Here is a 26,462-nt window from a genome sequence, read left to right as displayed (position 1 = left end):
ACTGGCATGCTGTGCTGACAGCTTTCAACCTCACCCAGAACCAACTTCACCACTGCTTTTGGAAAGACGAGGAGCAACAAAAGTAACAAGGAAAATGAGAGAAAGGGCAAGATGAATAAAATGTAATCAATTGTGAAACAACTTGCTTAGATCTGTAGGTGGCAGAACTTAGACATCTTTGATATAATTCGTCACTCCGGAATGTTATTGATTTTACCAAAAGGGTATCAGTCAAATAAACTTTGGAAGAGTGAGACTGCTGAAGATTAATTGGAAGATACGTGGTAAAGGAGTAGTTGTGGATACACAACTACTTTCATTCTAGAAAGATAAATCTTGGCCTCCATTAAAGGAAGTATGGCAAAAATATTTTTAACAATAGAGTAGCATTTGCTTTGAAGCGTACACAAGGTTTTTTTTTTTCTGTACATAAGGATAGCAAAAGAAGTCATGATTAAAAAGAAAAAGCACTTATTTATGAATCACTGTATTTAGCCTAAAGGGAATAAAGAAGAGAGTCACAGGACCTCTCTAAGTGTGAAAATCATTAGGAGCCTTTTATGTGAATGAACCCAAGTGGGATGTTTGAAAATCTGTTTGGTCCCTGTGGCTTGGGCTGGTGACTTGAAAATCCTTTATTCCATGTTCATGATGCCTCTTCCTTCTCCACAGATTCATTAGAGAACATTAAAATAGACACTGGGTTCCAGTCCTTGCCATGAATGTTGCAGTGGTTTTACCCACACAATTATGGTTTCAGATAGACATAGTGAGGAAAAAGAATGTGTGTATGGAAGAGACAAAAGAAAAGTATGAAAATCTATCCTGACATGTTCACAGTATCTTATTGGCAGAATTTCCTGGCACCAAAGAGATTACAGTTCATGACAGTAAGTAGGTTCTGTTAAACAGAAGCCACACATAAAACTCAAGGAAACATAACTGGACGCCATGAAAGAAGAACATTGCCGTGTGATTATTGAAAGGGACATGAAAAACAGAAGATATTCATCATGTGCATGTTGAAAGTCAAGCCAACTGATGACAATGACTAGGGGTAAGTCCCACAATTACCAGTTATACTCCCATAATTTATTATTAACAGCTTTTCCAATAACAATCATACTATTCATCTAACCAGGTGCTTACATACCCTATGCCTACCACTCCCCTCTTTGTATTTGTTAAGTAATGCTCACCAGTTCAGGACAATACCTTTGAATAATTCAGATACCCATGCTTCCTAAATATATCCAATTCTAGCTAGATTGCATTCAAAGGTAAAAAATGTTGCTCTTATTAGAAAGATTCACTGACCAACAGTTTGGGATATCATAAAAGTAAATATTGGTATAAAATCCTGTGATTGTCACAGTATTTAACTGACTGCTTTATCCTAAATATATGTCAGCAGATACAGCCTTGCTTCCATAAAACGTCCTCAGATAACTTCATTCTTTTACGGGAGAGTCAACACCAGCAACCAGAAGCACTGTCTGAATTATTGGCATATTTTTTAACTCAAAGATAAGGTTAGACAATTCATGAGCCTTCCGGCATAAGGAAATTTCCTTGAAAGCTTTGAAAGAATAAGATAGCATGATTTTGTGTTGCAAAACTCATCATAAGCATTTCTCTATACATAACTGAAGAATTTTTTAATTAATAATATGTAATTTTTAAAAGTGATACTTTTGATCAGAGAAATTTCACCTAAGTTTTCAAGTTATAAGCTATGATATGAGATAATTCAGCCAACTGGGAAATTTGAACATTCTTCAGTTATTTATTTTTTTAGTACATAATATTGCACAGAGGGTTGTGTTGAGACATTTCTATATATGCATACAATGTACCCTGATTAAGTTCGTTCAATCCATTATTCTACTGTTCGCCTTCCTCATCTTAAAAAGACTTCAGCATGTTTTAACATTATATTCATACATGTATGTAAGTACATTGACCATATTTACCTCCTGTATCCTATTCATTGACCTTTCCCCTCCCTCAAGTAACCTCCCTTTAGCATGACCTAGTTTACATTTCTATCCTTCAATATTTGTGTTCATTGTTCAGTGGGGTTTGCCTCAGTATTCCACCTGTAAATAAGTGTGCTTTAACTCTTCCAGCACCCTCTCTTACTTTTCCTTCTTGTTTCTGCCCATCCCATATTGTTCAACAGCTTTTACTTCATTTCACTGTGTCTTGTTCCCACACAGATGCCATGTATTTCAATATGACGCAATGTCATTGTCTGCTCCGTTCCCTTCTCACTTAGTCGCCTCAAGCAGTTCCAGTGTTGGATAATTGCTCTGTATATATGTATATATGTTTATGCTTGTATTCGTATCTATCCTCACATATGAGAGAAATCTTGTGACGTTTCTCTTTCTGAGCTGGCTTACTTCACTTAATATGATGATCTCCATATCCTTATCAATTGTCTGTTGTCTCTGCTAGTACACTATTTGACTCCTTTAAAGAAAACTATTTTTATCACCTATTTCTTTTCAATAAATCTCCTTTGCTTAAACTCAGCAAAGGAGATTTATTGAAACCTCAAGATTAACTCTAATTTTTTAAAAACTAACGAAAACATATCAGCCATATTTCATGCTAATGATAATTCTGCAAGGGTGAAACCCAAGAAACTATACTGTATTCTGGCTAGGTAACATCATTGTCAATTCTCCATTATGCATTTCATTAATAACAAATCCTGGGCTTGACTGATAGAACACTTCCCTGTCAAATGTGAGGCTTTAAGTTCAAAGCATATTGTAACAAGAAAAAAAAAAAAAGTTGTCTTTCCATGTGCATTACCGCTTTCCATTCTATTGGAGGTTGCTCCTCTCGAGCTATTCTGCAGTATATTACAGAATTTTAGTTAACTGAAGTTCAAAATAAACTTTAATAAGCTCATCTCATGTAAATAAAAACAAAGGAATATAGAATTGTGAGAAATTTTAAATGTGGCAGGAACTTTGCCTCAAAAGTACATGGCTTTGAATTTTCTTTTCAAAGCCCTTCTTCCAGACTCTTTGAAAAGACATTTACTCTTACATAGATTTGGGTGACATAGAGATACCTGCCAATATACACCTGAGTCAACTATTCTTATCTCTGGTGCCTTCTATACTAGTATACTAATCAGGGTGAAAATCGGCAGGACTGAACTGGCTTTCCTTCAGCTAAAGACATTTAGGAAGAGAACACTGGAAAAAAACCTGAAATCTAGGATAAAGACACTCATAAATGGGATAGAATGAAAATACCAATCAAATAAAGAAGTCTCACTTTAAATCCACAGATATGAAGGGGAACTGACAGACACAAGAGCAGTTTCAACTTTTACACATGTGATTTTGTTCTTTCTAATGGAATCAAATAGACATGCACTTAACATCTTTCTTTGGCTCAATAAACAGGGATGACCTTTCTGAAAACAGTGGTATATTTCTATGGAGTGGTCTACCAAAATAAGACACTCTTAGTTGACTTTGGATAAGAACAGAAAGTAGAGTGCAATAGCACTGCCTGAGAAACTTCTTTTGTTTGACATCAGGAAGCCTAAGAACACCATGTACCCCTCCAACATGACGGTCTTCATGCCTTCTGTGCTGACACTAATTGGTATCCCAGGCCTAGAGTCTGTGCAGTGCTGGATTGGGATCCCATTCTGTGCCATGTATCTCATTGGCATGATTGGAAATTCTTTCCTTCTCTTTATCATCAAAGCAGAGCACAGCCTCCATGAGCCTGTGTACATTTTTGTAGGGATGCTAGGAGCCACAGACATTGCACTTGCTAGCAGCATTATGCCCAAGATGCTTGGAGTCATCTGGTTTCATATTCCAGAAATCTACTTTGATTCCTGCTTGCTTCAAATGTGGCTTATCCATACCTTTCAAGGTATAGAGTCAGGCATCCTGCTGGCCATGGCCCTGGACCATTATGTGGCCATCTGCTACCCACTGAGACATGGGACCATCTTCACCAACCAGCTGATCACACAAATGGGAGCTTTCCTACTGGCCAGGGCTGCTATTCTCGTATCCCCATGCATAGTGTTGATAAAGTTTCAGCACCGGTTTCAGTTATATCACACAACAGTCATCTCTCATTCCTACTGTGAGCATATGGCCATTGTGAAACTAATTGTAGGAAATATCAGAGTCAATAAAATCTATGGCTTGTTTGTGGCTTTCGCTGTTGCAGGGTTTGACCTCACATTCATCACATTGTCTTATGTACAGATATTTATCACAGTTTTTCGTTTGCCCCAGAAAGAGGCCAGATTTAAGGCATTTAATACCTGTGTCGCTCACATATGTGTGTTCCTCCAGTTCTACCTCCTTGCCTTCTTCTCCTTCTTCACACATAGGTTTGGTTCTCACATTCCCCCTTACATCCATATCCTCTTCTCTAGCATGTACTTGCTGGTCCCGCCATTTCTCAATCCACTTGTTTATGGTTTGAAGACCAAGCAGATCCGCTTGAATGTGGCAAAAATGTGTTCTACATAAAATGAACCTTGATTAATGCCTGCATTCTTTCCTTTTTGTGCAATACGATTGATACATGAAAAGAAAACAACCACAACCCTCTAAGTGTTTGATATACCTACCTTTCAAGTGTATTTGTTTGTAAATTTGCTAATACGTAAATTGTATTCAAGTGACCATTTTCTATGGCATCTACCATTCTCTGGGTTTTGTGAATCTTACCTGAAGAATGAAAGGAATAAATGTAACAAGAACAAAATAGTAAGTATATCTCATTTTGGAGCCTTTCAATTTTTAGTCTATGTTTGACCTCTTCCTCTTAGAATCAAGCTTCATAATTATTCATGTCTTATGCCTCTGTCATTGAATGGAATTACAAGGCTCATTTTCCCAGAATGTGCAGGCACTCTTCGAAAATGACTTGTTCATTCATTTTTCTTTAACACTCCAGTGGTTTCTAAAACATGAAGGGAGTGCATCTTACAAGTTCCATGTCCAGAAACAACTTTCTGCTTTGATGAGATCATCTAATATTACAAAATTTTATTTAGTTTATTTGGAAGTTACAGGCATACAGATCATTTAGCGTCTAATATTTTTCCTTTATACCCAACAATATTTGTAATGTATTTACCTAAACTGTTCATTATTTTAGGTTATCAAAACCTATACTATCATAACAATTATGAAGAGAATATTAACATAGAAATAAGTTTGATGCACAACCTAATTTTCTGAGTTCATAGGTGAATATATCTGAGATATGAACAAGGCAATCAAGGGGCAGGGAGAGAAAGAGAGAGAAAGAAAAAGAGATTTGTGTTTCACTTAGGTAATGTGATTACCAAGCAATGATGAATGAGTTGTGAAGGAAGAACCCACACACCATACAGGGGGAGCTTTTGTTTACAGAATGTGGTTTAAGATAAAAACATAGATTTTTCAATAGGGTTCAATTTGAAAACTGTGTGGAGACAGGGAAATTATGAATAAAAATATGGCTATGATGTTGTGCACAGTTGCTGGGTTGCTTCAGATGCCATATCTCAGTGGGCAGTTTATGTCTAAAAGAAAACCATTCACACATGTGTGTTTCAATGAGACATGTGACCTCATAGCCTCCAAACAGATGTACAACCTGCTTTTAAATGAAGCAAGATGCTTTATTGATGAAGAGATGGAGTGTTATGTCTAAGACTAGTCACCTGAGATTTTGGTACTAGTTTATTGTGAAACCCAAGATTTCTTCTTTTCAAAAGATTATGGATAATTTCCACTTGTATGCTGATATTTATACTTTGTTGAAATTTAAATCACTGTATATTTAAGAAATATTGTATAGTTTGTCCACAGTTGGTGGAAATTCTAGCTGGTTTTATGGACTGAATCTCCTAGATGTGCAGGAAATGATATTGTAGACACAAAGGCTAGCTTTGGGCATCTTTGAGATTAAGTCTCAAAATTTACCATAGTTCATTCTGCTGAGTTACTGATATGAGTAGTTGTTTGTAGATAACATAATTTCCTTAAGAATTAAAGTAATCTAGTAGCAGAATTAATGTTCTCACTAGAATTCAGAAAAATTCTATTAGAGCACCAAACAATAAACAGCTTAGGCTTTGTTTGAGAAGATACAAATTCAAGATTCCTATTAATTAAAACAATCTAAATTACTCTATGATGCACGTGAAATTGAAATTTAAAATTTTATTACCATGGATTGCTAATGATTATCTGTGTTTAACAAGGCCAACATATCAAATGGATAAATGCGCCAGAAAAACATTGAATTCTAAGTGAGGTCTTAGGCTAAATAATCAATAAAAATAATACAGATGACAAATCTGGCATCTGGAATGTATTTATTTACTTAGTATGGATAACTGAATCATTTCACAGCAGAGCAGGGATGGGATACAACAGAGTTTCACAAGACAACATAGAAATAATGTTTTATTCAGCGGTAGTAATAGAACACCATTCCAGTTGGTAATAAAATATATATGTATCACAAATAAATGTAGAAATTCTTCATTTTCCTTGGAATAATAATTCCCTTCATAACAATCTATGAATTAAGTCTAATTTCTTTCAATATAGTAACTAGATCTTATTGTGTTTTGCATCTTAATTGTTCTATTTTAAAATGTACTTCAGGGATATGTATCATATTATGTATATAATAGTATTATGTGTTATGTTATATGGATATATAATAACATATATGAATATGTACAATAACATTTGCCAGAGTATGAATCATTCTAAAGTGTATTTCAGTGAAATTTATTTTTCCAGAATATTGTGCCACCATCATCAATATAAAATTGCACAACTTTTTCAATGTCCTAAAGCAAAATCTCTGTACATATCAAGAACCAACTCTCCAGTCTATTGTAATTTGTGATCCATATTCTTCTCTTAATTACCCTATTTTAAGTAATTTATATGAATGGAATCGTAAGGCACTTGTTTTTTATCTTGCTTACTTCAATCAACACTAAAAAATCATGTACGGTAGCATGCTTCCATAGCCCATTTCTTTTTTATGACTGTATAAATTTCTACTGTGTGTACAAGCCACATTTTGTTTAATCTGTTCTGCTACTGGTATACACTTCTGTTAACTCTACACATTGACTATTGTTCATAATGCTGTAGTGCACATTTAAGTCCAGGTATATATTAAATCCATTTTTACAGTTTTGCAGGGCCCTTTGGATTTCTATTGATTTAGAACCTCAGAAGGTACCAAGCTACTTCCTGCAGAGAATGCACCATTCCACATTCACACCAGTAATGTTTGGGGATTCTAATTTCATTGTATCCTTGCCAAAGCTAGTTAGTGTTCATTTTGCTTCTCTATTTGTTATTAATTCCAGGCATTCCTGTAGACATGATGCAATATCTCATTGTGCTTCTGCTCTGCATTTCATGTGTCAATGGTCATTTTTACATCTTCCTTCAAAAATGATCACTGAAGGCATCTGTCCTTTTTAAACTTGGGCTGTTTGTCTCTTTGTTATTGGAGTTGTAAGAGAATTTCATATGCTCTGCATACTACACCCTTATCAGACATGTGATTTGTAACTATCTTCCCCGTGCTGCAACTTTTCTTTTTACTTTCTCCTTCTTTGCATGAAAACTTTTAATTTTAACAAGCTCAAAAACATTTATTTTTCCTTATTACTCATGATTTGTGGTTCACATTGAAGAATATAATGCCAAATCAAATTTCATGAAGATATATCTGTTTGGTTTTTCTTGTAAGTATGTTATAGTTCAGCTAATAACTTTAGATATTATCTCCATTTTTATGAATTAAAGATTTTAATGTTATTTTAAAGGATGACTATTTGGAAAATTATTAGAACTATTTTAAACAATAATACCTTTTTTCAAATTCAGAGAACAGGAAGGTAAAACAGTTCATGTCTGGAGTTTGGTACCAGTGGGAGAGTATGAAGGGGCTGAATATAGTAGAAGTATTATGCACTGATGTAAAAAAAATGGAAAAATGAGACTTGTTGCAACTATTCCAAAAATGGGGGTGGTGAAAAAAGGAGCATGATGGAGGAGGTGGATTCAACTGTGATATATTGTAACAACTTTGTCAATGTCACAATGTACCCCCAATACAACAATAATATAATAAAGAGGAAGTAAATCTTAACCAATTAAATATGAACACACATAGTATAAAGACAGGAGAATAATAACAACATGGATGCATCAAAAGGCACCAATTTTATCAAAGATCACAGTGTAGATTAAAGCCATATAGCGATACATAAGTGCTAATATGAAATAAAATACATCCAATTCCTCAAAATGATAGAGGAAGACAAGACCAACATTTACTATTACTGATATTAGAAAAATGCTTATAATTTTGTGTTTAAGTAAGTAAAAATGATAATCACCCATGTCTCCATGACAGATTTTTTTCAGTTGGAATCAAGGCTCTTTGTGTCTTCTGTCACGGTTTTTCTCTATGTCACTGTCTCTCAGTATCTCTCCCTCTCTCTTTCCCTCTAATACTGTCACCACCTTTACTATCTCTTTCTCATTGCCTACATATCTGTCTGAAGTTCTATCTCCATCTCTGTATCAATCTTTTTTTTACTATTGGTGCGGAATAGGTTCTTTTGAATGATAAGTTCATGTTGTAAAAAACACATACTAAACTGGCAAAGTTAAAGTTATGTATCATCTAATTTTGGTTGACAAAATTAGAAGAGTTAAAAGAGAAGACATGGAAAATTCATGCACAATTTGAATTAATATTTATATTTTAACTATAATGAGTGCTTTTGTAAAATTAATGTTGCCATTGATTTTGCATTGGCATGTTCCATGTACACCATGGTCATGTCTGTCAGTGCAAATGCTTCCCTCATCCTATCTGTAAACCTTTTAAAGATCCTGAAAAATATTAAACTTGGAAAATCCTTCCTTAAGAGATGCTGATTCTATTTCTATTGCCCTGTCTTATCAGAGAAACTATAATGCCTGCAGTTCAGTTGGCAGAAATAGCAACAAAAAGGATGTATGTAGGAAGATTGGCTTCAATTTCAGTTCCACTGAGGTGAGCAAGCATTTGAAATCTAGGGTCTACTTAGGTCCTGCCTGATGCTATGTTCATCCTGCATCACAGCAGCCCAGTAATGTATGTGATGTACATTTTATCACTGCATTCATGGGACTCACATTTACATCTTGTAATTGGTAGTAGTAATTAAAGTCCAGGAATAAGCAACTCATAAAATCAGGACATTTTTATTTGAAGAGTTAATTGTTAAATATTAAATAGCACTGAATTAATTATACCTGACCAATAGTCCTAACAGGACATGAAAACTTCACTCAAAATCACAATCTCCATCGCTGAGTTACATATCTGACTTCTTGTGATACTTTCTTATTTGTTTCTTGATGGCTCATCTGTAGTATAAAATAGAATTCCTTCAACTATAGGAAACATATCACCAAGGTGTTTTTGAAGCATGTGCTCCCTGCACATTGGCCTTTGTGGCTTCTGATGCATCCCATGCATGACCTTAGGATTGTCCACAAAACACATCTTATTGTGGAGGGAACAGAGCACTGAGCTCTGCACTGGTGGAGGGGAACTGAGGGACTCAGGTGTTCTGAGAACAAGTATCTATTCTTGCAGACCCTGCTCAGCAGTTTTCACTCTGTGGAGGGAAAAGAGTGGGGGCTCTCACAGGACACTGGCATGCTGTGCTGACAGCTCTCAGTCTCACCAAATACCAAGTTCATCACTGCTTTGGAAAGATGAGGAGCAAGGAAAGTAACAAGGAGAAAAAGAGAAAGGGCAAGATGAATAAAAATGTAGTCAATTGTGTAACAAATTGTATAGATCTAAAGATGTTAGGACTTAGACATCTTTGATATAATTCATCACTCTGGAATGTTATTGATTTTACCAAAAGGGCATCACTCAAATAAACTTTGGAAGAGTGAGACTGCAGACGATTAATTGGAAGATACGGGCTAAAGGAGTAGTTTCAGATACACATCTTACGTACATAATGAGTAAAAGGAGTCATGATTAAAAAGAAAAAGCACTTATGTATTACCTAAAGGGAATAAAGAAGAGAGTCACGGGAACTCTATGTAAGTGTGAAAATCATTAGAAGCATTTTATGTGAATGAACCCAAGTGGGATGTTTGAAAATCTGTTTTGTCCCTGTGGCTTGGGCTGGTGACTTGAAAATCCTTTATTCCATGTTGATAATGCCTCTTCCTTCTCCACAGATTCTTTAGAGAACATTAAAATAGACACTGGGTTCCAGTCCTTGCCATGAATTTTACAGTGGTTTAACCCACAATTATGGTTTCAGATAGATAGAGTGAGGAAAAAGAATGTGTGTATGGAAGAGACAAAAGAAAAGTATGAAAATCTATCCTGACATGTTCACAGTATCTTATTGGCAGAATTTCCTGGCACCAAATGGATTAGAGTTCATGACAGTAAGTGGATTCTGTTAAACAGAAGCCAACAACATATAACTCAAGAAAACATAATTGGATGCCATGAATGAAAAAAATTGCTGGGTGATGAGTGAAAGGTACAGGAAAAACAGAAGATATTCATCATGTACTTGTTGAAAGCCAAGCCAACTGATGACAATGACTAGGGGGTAAGTCCCACAATTACCAATTATACACCCATAATTTATTATTAACAGCTTTTCCAATAACAATCACACCATTCATCAAACCTGGTACTTACATACCCTATGCCTACCACTCCCTTGTTTGTATTTGTCAAGTAATGCTCACCAGTCCAGGACCTTACCTTTGAATAATTCAGACACCCATGCTTCCTAAATATATCCAATTCTAGCTATATTGCATTCAGAGGTAAAAAATGTTGCTCTTATTAGAAAGATTCACTGACCAACCGTTTGGGATATCATAAAAGTAAATATTGGTATAAAATCCTGTAATAGTCACAGTATTTAACTGACTGCTTTATCCTAAATATATGTCAGCAGATACAGCCTTGCTGCCATAAAATGTCCTCAGATAACTTCATTCTTTTATGGGAGAGTCAACACCAGCAACCAGAAACACTGTCTGAATAACTGGCCTATTTTTAAAGTCAAAGATAAGGTCAGACAATTCATGAGCCTTCTGGCATAAGGAAATTTCCTTGAAAGCCTTTGAAAGAATAAGATAGCATGATTTTGTGTTGCAAAACTCATCATAAGCATTTCTCTATACATAACTGAAGAATTTCTTAATTAATAATATATAATTTTTAAAAGCGATACTTTTGATCAGAGAAATTTCATCTAAGTTTTCAAGTTATAAGCTATGATATGAGATAATTCAGCCATCTGGGAAATTTAGAAGAGTTTGAAAATTCTTCTGTTATTTATTTTTTAGTATGTAATATTGCACAGGGGGTCGTGTTGAGACATTTCTATACATTCATACAATGCACCCTGATTATGTTTGTTCAATCCGTTATTCCACTGTTCGCCTTCCTCCTCTAAAAAAAGACTTCAACAAGTTTTAACATTATATTTATGAATGTATGTAAAGTACATTGACCATATTTACCTCCTGTACCCTCTTCATTGACCTTCCCCTTCCCATTAGTACACTCTCTTTAACATGACCTAGTTTACTTTTCTGTCCTTCAGTATTTAAGTGTTTTTTATTAGGTGGAGTTTGTCTCAGTATTCCACCTATAAATAAGTGTGCCTTAACTCTTCCAGCACCCTCTCTTACTTTTCCTTCCTGTTTCTGCCCATCCCATATTGTTCAACAGCTTTTAGTTCATTTCATTGTGTCTTGATCCACATGGATGCCATGTATTTCAATATTATGCACTATCATTGTCTTCTCTACTTCCTCCTTGCCTAGTCTCTTCAAGTAGTTCCAATGTTGAATAATTGCACTGCATATATGTATATGTGATAATGCTTGTATTCGTATCTATCCTCCACATATGAGAGAAATCATGTGACATTTCTCTTTCTGAACTGGCTTACTTCACCTAATATGATGATCTCCATATCTCTTTCAATTGTCTGTTGTCTCTGCTAGTACTCTATTTGACTCCTTTTAAAAAACTATTTTTTTCACCTCTTTCTTTTCAATAAATCTCCTTTTCTTAAACTCAGCCAATGACATAAAACTTCAAGATTATCTCTATTTTTTTAAGAACTAGTGAAAACATATTGGCCATATTTCATGCTAATGATAGTTCTGCAAGGGTGAAAACCAAGAAAAACTAGACTGCATTCTGGCTAAGTAACATCATTGCCAATTCTCCATATTTGCATTTCATTAAAAATGAATCCTGGGCTTGAGTCACATTTGACACTTCCCTGTCAAATGTGAGGTTTTGAGTTCAAATTCTATGGCTACCAGAAAAAAAAAAGAGTCCTCTTTCCATGTGCATTACAGCTGTCCATTCTGTTGGAGGTTGCTTCTCTCTAGCTATTCTGGAGTATATTACAGAATTTTAGTTAATTGAAGTTCACAATAAACGTTAAGAAGTTCACTTCATGGAAATAAAACAAAAGAATATAGAATTGCAAGTAATTTAAAATGTGGCAGGAATGTTGTCCCAAGTTTGTCAAAAGTACATGGCTTTGAATTTTATTTCCAAAGCCCTCTTTCAGATTCTTTGAAAGAAAATTTACTCTTATGTAGATTTGGGTGGCATAGAGATATCTAAAGAACGAGGCAATCAGGAGGCAGGGAGAGAAAGAGAGAGAAAAAAAAGAGATTTGTGTTTTAGTTAAGTAATGTGATTACCAAGCAATGATGAATGAGTTGTGAAGGAAGAACCCACACATCTTACAGGGGGAAGTTTTGTTTACAGAATGTAGTTTAAGATAAAAACTGAATTTTCAATAAGGTTCATTTTGAAAACACTGTGCAGAGACAGGGAAAGTATGAATAAAAATATGGCTATTGTGTTGTGCATAGTTGCTGGGTTGCTTCAGATACAATATGTCAGTCAGTTCTGCTGAGTTACTGATATGGATAGTTGTTTATAGATAAAATAATTTCCTTAAGAATTAAACTAATAAGGTAGCAGAATTAATGTTCTCACTAGAATTCAGAAAAATTCTATATAGAGCACCAAACAATAAATAGCTTAGGCTTTGTGTGAGAAGATGCAAATTCAAAATGTCTATAAATTAAAACAATCTAAATCACTTTATTAGGCACAATAATAAATTAAGTGCAATTGAATTTTAGAATTTTACTACCATTGATTGAAAATGATTATCTGGAAAAATTATTCTTGTGTGTAACAAGGTCAGGATATAGCAGATGGACGAATGTACCTGGAGAGCACTGAATACTAAATGAGGTCTTAGACTCAATAGTCAATAAAAATAATACAGATTAAGATGGAAAAGACAAATTTGGCATCTGAAGTGCATTTATTTATTATTGTGGAAAACTAGATCATTTCTCAGCACAGCAGGAGTAGAAGACAACAGGGTTCCACAAGACAACATAGAAATAATGTTTAATTCATCAGTAGTAATAGAACACCATTCCAGGTGGTTATAAAATATATATGTATCAGAAATAGATTTAGAAATTCCTCATTTTCCTTGGAATTATTATTTCCTGCCTAGCGATCTATGAATTAAGTCTAATTCCATTCAATATAATAACTAGACGCCATTATATTTTGCATGTTAATTGTTCTATTTAAAAATGTACTGATGGGGATATGTATCATATTATGTATATAATAGTATTATGTGTTGTGTTATATGAATATATAATAACATATATGAATATGTACAATAACATTTACAGAAAATGAATCATTCTAAAGTACAGTTCAGTGAAATTCATTTTTCCAGAATATTGTGTTGCTGTCATTAATATCTAATTCCACAACTTTTTCATTGTACTAAAGCAAAATCTCTGTACATATCAAGAAACAACTCTCCAATCTCTTGTAATTTGTAATCCATATTCTCTTAATTACCCTATTTTAAATAATTCATATGAATGGAATCATAGAGCACTTGTTTTTCATCTTGTTTACATTAAAAAATCATGTACTGTAGCATGCTTCCATACTCCATTTTTATGACTATATAAATTTCCACTATGTGTACAACCCACATTTTGTTTAGTCTGTTCCTCTATTGGCATACATCTCTTTTAATTCTACACATTGGCTATTGTTCATAATGCAGTAGTGCACGTTTGAGTCCAGGTATATATTTAAATTCATTTTTACAGTTTTGCAGTTTCTTTGGGGTTCTATTGGAATTAGAACCTTTGAAAGTACCAAGCAAATTCCCACAGAGAATGCACTATTTTGCATTCACACTAGTAATGTTTGGGGGTTCTAATTTCATTGCATCCTTGCCAAAGCTTGTTAGTGTTCATTTTGCTTATCTATTCGTTGTTAATTCCAGGCATTCCTGTAGACATGATGCTATATCTCATTGTGCTTCTGCTTTGCATTACATGTGTCAATGGTCATTTTTACATCTTCCTTCCGAAATGATCATTGAAGGCATTTGTCCATTTTAAACTTGGGCTGTTTGTCTCTTTGCTATTGGAGCTGTAGGAGAATTTCATATGCTCTGCATATTGCACTCTTATCAGACATGTGATTTGTATTAAATTCCTTATGCTGCAACTTTTTTTCCTTTCTCTTTTTTTTTGCATGAAAACGTTTAATTTTAACAAGCTCCAATACATTTATTTTTCCTTATTACTCATGATTTGTGGTACACATTGAAGAATATAATGCCAAATCAAGTTTCATGCGGATATACCAGTTTGGTTTTTCTCCTAAGTATACTATAGATTTTCTCCTAAGTATTTTATAGATTAAAACTTAACTTTAGATCATATCTCCATTTTTAAGAACTTTGGCATAACAATAGCCAAGTTATGGAAACAACTAAGATTCCTTCCTCACTAATGATGAATGCTTCAAGAAAATGTGGTACTTGTACACAATGGAATTTATTCAGCCAGGAAGAAAAATGAAATCTTATCATCAGTTAAATAGATGGAACTGGAGATCATCAGTCTGAGCCAGGTCAGCCACACATTGATGTCCAAAAATCATATGTTCTCCCTCACATGCAGACTTTAGATCTAGGGCAAAAGCAGCAATGTGGTTGGGCTTGGATCACAAGACAAGGGGAGAGCACATACGGGAGGTATAGGAATAGGTAGAAAACCCAAAACATGAAAGCATTTGATGTCCCCACTCCAGAGGAACTAATACAGAAACTTTAAAATGACAGGTTATCATAAGCAGGGATCTGGAACCAATGTAAAGATCAGTTAGAGTTGAATCAACATGGATTGTAACACATGCATACATGAAAGCAATGGTAGGAATCCTTCTGTATAGCTATCCTAAACTCAGCTAGCAAAAATGCTTTGTCTTTCTTATTATGCTTACATCTTTTCTTCAGCAAAATCAGAGTTAAGGGCAGAATGGAACCTGCCTGGAACTGAGGGAGGAAAGGGGGTAAAGGTGGGGGAAGGGATAAAGGTGGGGAAAGGGGGAAAAGTGCAGAAATGACCCCAAAATGTATGCATATGTGATTAAATGAACAAAAATAATAATAAAATAAAAATACATGAGCAGAAAAAAATGAATTTTGGATTTTAATGTTTTTGAAAGGAGAACAATTTGGAAAATTAGTAGGACTCTTTTAAACAAAATACTTTTTTTCAAAAACAGACAACAGAAAAGTAAAAAGTTACTGTTTGGGGTTTGGTACCAGTGGGAGAGTGTGAAGGGGCTGAATACAGTAGAAGTATTATGCACTCATGTAAAAAATGGAAAAATGAGATGTTGAAACTATTCCAAAAATGGGAGGAGAAATAAAGGAGAATGATGAAGGAGGTGAATTCAACTGTGATATATTGTAGTAATTTTTGTAAATGTCACAATGTAACCCCAATACAACAATAACATAATAAAGAGGAAGTAAATCATAACCAGTTAAATATGAACACACATAATATAAAAACAGGAGAATAATAACATCATGCATGCATCAAAAGGCACCAATTTTTTCAAAGATCACAGTGTAGATTAAGCAATACATAGATACGTAAGTGTTAATAAGAAATAAAATATATCCAAATCCTCAAAATGATAGAGAAAAGAAAAGACCAACATTTACTATTACCGATATTAGAAAAATGCTTATAAGTTTGTGTTTAAGTAAGTAAAAATGATAATCACCCATGTCTCCATGACAGATTTTTTTCAGTTGGAATCAAATCTCTTTGTGTATCCTGTCAGGGTTTTTCTCTATCTCACTGTCTCTCTGTCTCTCTCTCTCTCTCTGTCTCTCTCTTTCTCTCTCTCTCTCTCTCTTTCTCTCACAGATAGAAATAAGCACAGGCTTAGGGTGAAAGGCTGGAAGAAGACTTACCAAGCCAATGGCCCCCGAAAACAGGCAGGAGTAGCATTACTTATCTCAGACAAAGTATACTTCAAACCTACATTGACAAAATGAGATAAAGAAGGACATTCCATACTAATAAAAGGGGAAACAGACCAAAAGGAAATAATAATTATCAACCTATATGCACCCAATGTCAATGCACCGAATTTCATCAAACATACCCTGAAGGACCTAAAAGCATATATTAACTCCAACACAATGGTCATGGTAGACTTTAAAACCCCATTATCATCAATACATAGGTCATCCAAACAAAAATAAATAAAGAAATCCTAGATCTAAAATATACCGTAGATCAAATAGACCTAGTTGATGTCCACAGAACATTTCATTCAACTTCTACATAATATATATTCTTCTTAGCAGCCCGTGGAATATTCACTAAAATAGATCATATCCCAGGGCACAAACCAAGCCTCAGCAAATATAAGAAAATAGAAATAATACCATGCATTCTATCTGATCACAATGCAATAAAACTAGAACTCAACAACAAAGATAAAGACAAAAAACATGCAAACAGCTGGAAACTGAATAACTCATTGCTTAATGAAAAATGGGTCATTGATAAAATAAAACAGGAAATTAAAAAGTTCCTGGAAGTCAATAAAAATGAAAACACAATCTACCAGAACCTATGGGACACAGCAAAGGCAGTCCTGAGAGGAAAGTTTATAGCCATGACTGCATATATTAAAAAGACTGAAAGATCTCAAATCAATCACATAATGATACATCTCAAACTCCTAGAAAAACAAGAACAAGCAAGTCCCAAAACAAGTAGAAGGAGAGAAATAATAAAAACAAGAGCTGAAATCAACGAAATAGAAACCAAAAAAACCATACAAAGAATTAATGAAACAAAAAGTTGGTTCTTTGAAAAAACAAACAAGATCGATAGACGCCTGGCAAACCTGACCAAAATGAGGAGAGAAAAAACCCAAATTAGTAAAATCAGGAATGCAAAACGGGAGATAACAACAAACACCATGGAAGTCCAGGAAATCATCAGAGACTACTTTGAGAACTTATATTCCAATAAATTCGAAAATCTTAAAGAAATGGACAGATTTCTAGATACATATGATCATCCAAAGTGAACCATGAGGACATTAAACAACTGAATAGATCTATAACACAAAATGAAATTGAAGCAGCAATCAAGAATCTCCCCAGAATGAAAAGTCCAGGACCTGATGGATTCTCTGCTGAATTCTATCAGACCTTTAAAGAAGAACTGATACAACACTCCTTAAACTTTTCCATGAAACAAAAAGGGAAAGAAAACTGCCTAAAACATTTTATGAAGCCAGTATTACACTTATCCCAAAACCAGGCAAAGACACCTCCAAAAAGGAGATCTATAGGCCAATCTCCTTAATGAACATTCATGCAAAAATCCTCAACAAAATAATGGCAAACCAAATTCAACAACACATCAAAAAGATCATTCACCACGACCAAGTAGGCTTCATCCCAGGAATGCTGGGGTGGTTTAACATATGAAAATCAATAAACGTAATAAACCACATTAACAGAAGCAAAGACAAAAACCACTTGATCATCTCAATACATGCAGAAAAAGCCTTTGATAAGATCCAACACCATTTCATGATAAAAGCTCTAAGAAAACTAGGAATAGAAGGAAAGTTCCTCAACATTATAAAAGCTATATATGACAAACCTACAGCCAGCATTATACTTAACAGTGAAAAACTAAAACCATTCCCTCTAAAATCAGGAATGAGACAAGGATGCCCACTATCTCCACTCCTATTCAACATAGTACTGGAATTCCTAGCCAGAGCAATTAGGCAAGAAGAAGGAATAAAAGGAATACAAATAGGTAAAGAAACTGTCAAAATATCCCTGTTTGCAGAAGACATGATCCTATACCTTAAAGACCCAAAAAACTATACTCAAAAGCTCCTAGACACCATCAATAACTATAGCAAGGTAGCAGGATATAAAATCAACATAGAAAAATCATTAGCAATTCTATACACGAATAATGAACAAACTGAGAAAGAATATATGAAAACAATTCCATTTACAATAGCCTCAAAAAAAATCAAATACCTAGGTGTAAACTTAACAAAGGATGTGAACGACCTCTACAAGGAAAGCTATAAAGTTCTGAAGAAAGAGATTGAGGAACACTATAGAAAGTGGAGAGATCTCCCATGCTCATGGACTGGTAGAATCAAAGTAGTAAAAATGTCTATACTCTCAAAAGTAATCTACATGTTTAAAGCAATTCCCATCAAAATTCCAATGACATTCATTTTAAGAGATTGAAAAATCTACCATAAAATTTATATGGAAACACAAGAGGCCACGAATAGCCAAGCCAACACTCAGTTAAAAGAACGATGCTGGAGGTATCACGATACCCGACTTCAAACTATATTACAAAGCAATAACAATAAAAACAGCATGGTGCTGGCACAAACACAGGCATGAAGACCAGTGGAACAGAATAGAGGACCCAGATATGAAGCCAAACAACTATAACCAATTTGTCTTTGACAAAGGCGCTAAAAATTTATGATGGAGAAAAGACAGTCTCTTCAACAAAAACTGCTGGGAAAACTGGTTAGCAGTGTGCAAAAAACTGAAACTAGAAACATGTATATCATCCTATACTAATATTAACTCAAAATGGGTCAAGGATCTTAATATCAGACCACAAACTCTAAAGTTGGTACAGGAAAGAGTAGGAAATACTTTGGAACTAATAGGTTTAAGCAAGAACTTTCTCAATGGAACCCCAGCAGCACAGCAACTAAGAGATAGCATAGATAAATGGGACTTCACAAAACTAAAATCCTTCTGCTCAACAAAAGAAGTGGTCTCTAAACTGAAGAGACCACTCACAGAGTGGGAGAAAATATTTGCCAGCTACACATCAGACAAAGGACTGATATCCAGAATATATAGGGAACTTAAAAAACTAAATTCTCCCAAAATTAATGAACCAATAAAGAAATGGGCAAGTGAACTACACAGATCTCAAAAAATGAAATTCAAATGGCCAAAAATCACATGAAAAAATGCTCACCATCTCTAGCAATAAAGGAAATGCAAATTAAAACCACACTAAGTATCATTAGCAACACCACCACCAACAGGTGTTGGCGAGGATGTGGGGAAAAAGGAACCCTCTTACACTGCTGGTGAGAATGTAAACTAGTACAACCACTCTGGAAAAAAATTTGGAGGCTTCTTAAAAAGCTAAACATTGATCTACAATTTGATGCAGCAATACCTCTCTTGGGGATATAACCAAAAGACTGTGACACAGGTTACTCCAGAGGCACCTGCACACCCATATTTATTGCAGCACTATTCACAATATTCACAAGTTTTGGAAACAGCCAAGATGTTCCACTACTGACGAATGGATCAAGAAAATGTTGTATCTATACACAATGGAATTTTATGCAGCCACGAAGAAAAATGAAATGCTATCATTCGCTGGTAAATGGATGGAATTGGAGAACATCATTCTGAGTGAGATTAGCCTGGCCCAAAAGACCAAAAATCTTATGTTCTCCCTCATATGCAGACATTAGATCAAGGGCAAACACAACAAGGGGATTGGAGTTCAGCACGTGATAAAAGCAAGAGCACACAAGGGAGATATGAGGATAGGTAAGACACCTAAAAAATTAGCTAGCATTTGTTGCCCTCAACACAGAGAAAGTAAAGCAGATACCTTAAAAGCAACAGAGGCCAATAGGAGAAGGGGACCAGGAACTGGAGAAAAGGTTAGACCAAAAAGAATTAACCTAGAAAGTAACACACATGCACAGGAAAGCAATGCAAGTCTACTCCCTGTATAGCTATCCTTATCTCAACTAGCAAAAACCCTTGTTCCTTCCTATAATTGCTTATACTACCTCTTCAACAAAATTAAAGATAAGGGCAAAATAGTTTCTGTGGGTATTGAGGGGGTGGGGGGAAGAAAGTGGGGGAGGAGAGGGAGGAGGCGGAGTGGGTGTTAAGGGAGGCGGTGGGGGCAGGGGGGAGAAATGACCCAAGCATTGTATGCACATATGAATAATAAAACAATAAATATTAAAAAAAAGACACCTAAAAAACTAGATAGGATTTGTTGCCCTCAACACAGAGAAACTAATGCAGATACTTTAAAGTGACAGTGGCCAGTATGAGAAGGGGACCAGGACTAAAGAAAAGATTAGTTTGAGAAGAATTTATGTAGAAGATAAAACACATGCACAGGAGAGCAATGCAAGTCAACTCCCTGTATAGCTATTCTTATCACAACTAGCAAAACCCCTTGGTCCTTCCTATTATCCCTTACATTCTCTCTTCAACAAAATAAGAGATGAGGGCAAAATAGTTTCTGCCTGGTAGCGAGGGAGTGAGGGGTAGGGGGGAGAAATGACCCAAATATTGTATGTTCATATGAATAAAATATTTTAAAAATTAAAAAAAATATTTTTAACCAAATGAAAAAAAAGGCCCCACTTTTATCAAAGATCACAGTGTAGATTAAAGCAATACAGCAATACGCAAGTGTTAATATGAAATAAAATTTATCCAAATCCTCAAAATGATAGAGGAAAGAATTTACAATTACTGATATTAGAAAATATTTACAATTTACATTTACAATTACTGATATTAGAAAATAGCTTATAATGTTGTGTTTGAGTAAGTAAAAATGATAATCACCCATGTCACCATGACAGATTTTTTTTTTAGTTGGAATCAAGTCTCTTTATGTCTTCTGTCACTGTTTTTCACTGTGTCACTGTCTCTCAGTATCTCTTTCTCTCTCTCTGTCTCTCTTTTTTTCTTTCCCTCTAATTCTATCACCACCATTACTATCTCTTTCTCATTGCCTACATATCTGTCTGAAATACTACCTCCTTCTCCATCTCTGTATCAACCTATTTTTACTATGGGTGTGGAATAGGCTCTTTTGAATGATAAGTACAAATTATAAACACAACTAAATTGACTAAATTAAAGTTATGTATTATCTAATTTTGGATGACAAAGTTAGAAGAGTTAAAAGAGAAGGCATGGAAAATACATACACAACGTGAATTAATATTCTATATTTAAACAATAATGAGTGCTTTTGTAATATTAATGTATCCATTGCTTTTGCATTCGCATGCTCCATGTATACCGTGGTCGTGCCTGTCAGTGCAAATGCTTCCCTCATCCTCTCTGTAAACCTTTTAAAGATCCTGAAAATTATTAAACTTGGAAAATCCCTCCTTAAGAGATGCTGACTCTATCTGCTATTACCCTGTCTTATCAGAGAAACTGTACTGCTTACAATTCAGTTGGCAGGAAACAGGAACAAAAAGGATGTATGTAGGAAGATTGGGTTCGATCTCAGTTCCACCAAGGTGAGCAAGCAGTTGAGATCTAAGGTCTACTGAGGTCATGCCTGATGCTATGTTCATCCTGCATCACAGCAGCCCAGTAATGTATGTGATGTACATTTTATCACTACATTCACTGGACTCACATTTACATTTTGTAATTGGTAATAGTAATTAAAGCCCAGGAATAAGCTACTCATAAAATCAGGACATATTTATTTGAAGAGTTAATTATTAAATATTAAATAGCACTCCATTAATTATGCCTGACCAATAGTCCTAACAAGACATTAAAACTTCACTCAAAATCACCATCTCCATCTCTGACTTACATATCTGATTCCTTGTGCTACATTCCTATTTGTATCTTGATGGTTCATCTACAGTACAAGATAGAATTTCTTCAACTATAGGAAGCATATCACAATTGTTTTAGAAGGCTCTGCTCACTGCACAGAACTTTTTTATCCATCAGCCACGCAGATTCTCATGAGCTGTACAGACCGCACTTCTGGCCTTTGTGGCCTCTGACACATCCCAAGCATGACCCTAGGATTGTCCACAAAACACATCTGAATGTGGAGGGAACAAACAGAACACTGAGCTCTGCACTGGTGGAGGGGAACTGAGGGACTTAGGTGTTCTGAGAACAAGTCCCTGTTCTTTCACACCCTGCTCTGCAGTTCATGTCTCTGTGGAGGGAGTAGAGTGGGAGCTATTACAGGACACTGGCATGCTGGGCTGGCAACTCTCAGCCTCACCTAGAACTAAGTTCATCACTGCTTTTGGAAAGACGAGGAGCAATGAAAGTAACAAGGAAAAAAGAGGGAAAGGGCAATATGAATAAAAATGTAGTTAATTGTGCAACAACTTGTTTAGATCTGTAGGTGTCAGGACTTAGACATCTTATATAATTCATCACTCTGGAATGTTATTGATTTTACCAAAAGGTCATCAGTCAAATAACTTTGGAAGAGTGAGACTTCAGAAGATTAATTGGAAGATATGTGGTAAAGGAGTAGTTGTGGATACACAACTACTTTCATTCTAGAAAGATAAATCTTGACCTCTATGAAAGGAAGTGGGCAAAAATGTTTTTAACATTAGAGTGGAATTAGCATTTATGCTAATTCTGTACATAACGATAGCAAAAAGCAGTCATGATTAAAAAGAAAAAGCACTTATGAATTCCTGTATTTAGCCTTAAGGGATAAAGAAGAGAGTCATCGGACCTCTCTAAGTGTGAAAATCATTAGAAGCATTTTAATGTGAATGAACCCAAGAGGGATGTTTGAAAATCTGTTTGGTCCCTGTGGCTTGGGCTGGTGACTTGAAAATCCTTCATTACATGTTCATGATGCCTCTTCCTTCTCCACAAATTCTTTAGAGAACGTTAAATTAGACACTGTGTTCCAGTCCCTGCCATGAGTTTTACAGCAGTTTAACGAACAAGTATGGTTTCAGATAGAACAGGTGAGGAAAAAGAATGTGTGTATTGAAGAGACAAAAGAAACGCATGAAAATCTATCCTGAGATGTTCATAGTATCTTATTAGCAGAAATCCCTGGCACCAAGTAGATTTGAGTTCATGACATTAAGTGTGTGCTGTTAAACAAAAGCTAAACAAAAAACTTGAGGAAATGTAACTGGAAGCCATGAAAGAAAGAGATTACTAAGTGAAGAGTGAAAGGAACATGAAAAATTAAAATATTCATCAGGTTACAGTTGAAATCCACTCCAGCTCATTACAACACTACAAGGTAAGTCTCAGAATTCCTAACATTACCCCCATAATTTATTATTAACTGCTTTTCCAAACACAATCACACCATTCCTCTAACCAGGTGCTTACATACCCTATGCCTTCCAGCCATTCTTTGAGTTTCTCAAGTAATGCCAGTCTAAGCCCTTACCTTTGAATAATTCAAATATATCCAGTTCTAGCTGTGATTATATTCAGACAAGAAAAATATTGCTCCTATTGGAAAGAGTCACTGACCAGCAGTTTGGGATATCATAAAACCAGTATTGGTATAAAAGTCACACTATTCAACTGCTTGGTTTATCATATATATATATATATATATATATACATATGCCCACAGATACAGCTTTGCTGCCATAAAGTGACCTCTGATAACTTGATTCTTTTACTGGAGAGTTAACCCCAGTAACTCTCTGTCTGAATTATTGGCATATTTTTAAAGTCAAAGATAAGGTTAGAAAATTCATGAGCCTTCTGACATGAGTAAATTTCCTTGAAAGCTTTGAAAGAATAAGATAGCATGATTTTGTGTTGCAAAACTCATCATAAGCATTTCTCTACACATAACTGAAGAATTTCATAATTAAGAATATGTAATTTTAGAAGTGATACTTTGGATCGGATAAATTTCATCTAAGTTTTCAAGTTATAAGCTGTGATACGAGATAATTCAGCCCTCTGGGACATTTAGAAGAATTGAAAATTCTTCAGTTATTTATGTTTTTAGTGTATAATATTGCACAGGGGGTCGTGTTGAGACATTTCTATACATGCATACAACATACCCTGATTATGTTCATTCCTTCCATTATTCCACTCTTCTCCTTGTTGTCTTAAAAAGACTTCAACAAGCTGTAACATTATATTCATGAATGTATGTAAAGTACATTGACAATATTTACCTCCTTTACTCTCTTCATTGCCCTTCCCCTCCCTGTACTAGCCTCCTTTAGCATGACTTAGTTTACTTTTCTTCCTAGTTGGAACCCAAGGAACTAGTCTATTCTGGCTAAGTAAAAACATTGCCAATTTCTCCATATTTGCATTTCATTACGAATGAATCCTGGGCTCAACATATAGAGCACTTGCCGGACAAATGTGAAGCTTTGAGTTCAAATTCCGTTACAGCCAGAAAAAAAAAATGAATCTCCTTTCCATGTGCATTACCACTGTCCATTGTATTAGAGGTTATTCTATCTAGATATTCTAAGGTGTATTACAGAACTTTGGTTAACTGCATAATAAATTATAAGAAGCTCATCTCTTGGAAATAGAATAAAAAGTAGATAAGATTTTAAGAAACTTATATTGTGTCAAGCAACTTTGGTCTAAACTTGTCAAAAGTACCTCACTTTAAATTTTCTTTTCTAAAGACCTTCCTTCAGGTTCTTTTGAAAAGACATTTACTTTTATAGCGATATGGATGGCCTACAGATACCTAAAGATATGGAAAACACTATGTACTGAATTTCAACTATTCTTATCACTATTGTCTTTTACACTAATATACTGATGAGAGTGAGAATTTGATGGTCTGAACTGATTGTTCCTCAACTAAAGGCAATTAGGAACAGAACATTGGAAAAAAGTTGAAATTAGGATATAGACAGACTCAGGAAATAAGTAAAATAAACACAAAGAAATCTAATGTTTGGTCCACAGTTCTGAAGAGGAAATAACAGGTGAACAGTTTCACTTTTGCCCATGTGATTTTGTTCTTTCTACTGGAATCAAACGTTCAGGCTCATAACACCTTTCTTGGCTCACTACAAGGGACGACCATTCTGAAAACAGTGATATATTTCTATGGAACAGTCCACCAAAGAGAAACTCTTAATATGTTCACTTTGGATAAGAACAGAAAGTAGACTGCAATAGCACTGCCTGAGAAACTTCTTTTGTTTGACATCGCGAGGCCTAAGAACATCATGTACCCCTCCAACATGACGGTCTTCATGCCTTCTGTGCTGACACTAATTGGTATCCCAGGCCTGGAGTCTGTGCAGTGCTGGATTGGGATCCCATTCTGTGCCATGTATCTCATAGGTATGATTGCAAATTATTTCCTTCTTTTTATCATCAAAGCAGAGCACAGCCTCCATGAGCCTATGCACATTTTTGTAGGGTTGCTAGGAACTACAGGCATTGCACTTGCTAGATGCTTGGAGTCTTCTGGTTTCATATTCCAGAAATCTACTTTGATTCCTGCTTGCTTCAAATGTGGCTTATCCACACCTTTCAATGTGTAGAGTCAGGCATCCTGCTGGCCATGGCCCTGGACAGTTAGTGGCCATCTGCTACCCACTGAGACATGGGACCATCTTCACCAACCAGCTGATCACACAAATGGGAGCTTTCCTAGTGGCCAGGGCTACTATTCTCATATCCCCAGGCATAGTACTGATAAAGTTTCATCACCGGTTTCAGTTATATCACACAACAAACATCTCTCATTCCTACTGTGAGCATATGGCCATTGTGAAACTAATTGTAGGAAATGTCAGGGTCAATAAAATCTACGGGTTGTTTGTGGCTTTCGCTGTTTCAGTGTTTGACCTCACATTCATCACATTGTCTTATGTACAGATATTTATCACAGTTTTTCATTTGCCCCAGAAAGAGGCCAGATTTAAGGCATTTAATACCTGTATCACTCACATTTGTGTGTTCCTCCAGTTCTATGTCCTTGCCTTCTTCTCCTTCTTCACACATAAGTTTGGTTCTCACATTCCCCCTTACATCCATATCCTCTTTCTCTAGCATGTACCTGCTGGTCCCGCCATTTCTCAATTCACTTGTTTATGGTTTGAAGGCCAAGCAGATCCGCCTGAATGTTGCAAAAATGTGTTGTTCATAA

General features: G+C 35.3%; 1 protein-coding gene and 1 pseudogene across 1 annotated transcript; both read left to right on the top strand.

Annotated features, from left to right (window-relative positions):
* The first annotated feature begins 3,581 nt into the window (after nt 1–3,581).
* LOC109674737 (olfactory receptor 52A1-like) lies at nt 3,582–4,526 on the top strand. Its single transcript, XM_020151650.1, has one exon. The coding sequence runs from the start codon at nt 3,582–3,584 to the stop codon at nt 4,524–4,526; it is 945 nt and encodes a 314-aa protein (XP_020007239.1).
* A 21,007-nt stretch (nt 4,527–25,533) lies between these two features.
* On the top strand, nt 25,534–26,462 carry LOC109674745 (olfactory receptor 52A1-like; annotated as a pseudogene).

The sequence above is a fragment of the Castor canadensis genome, chromosome 1 (assembly GCF_047511655.1).
Source record: "Castor canadensis chromosome 1, mCasCan1.hap1v2, whole genome shotgun sequence".
Classification (NCBI taxonomy): domain Eukaryota; kingdom Metazoa; phylum Chordata; class Mammalia; order Rodentia; family Castoridae; genus Castor; species Castor canadensis.
The sequence above is the reverse complement of the archived record's forward strand: the minus strand, read 5'-3'. Positions and strand labels throughout refer to the sequence as shown.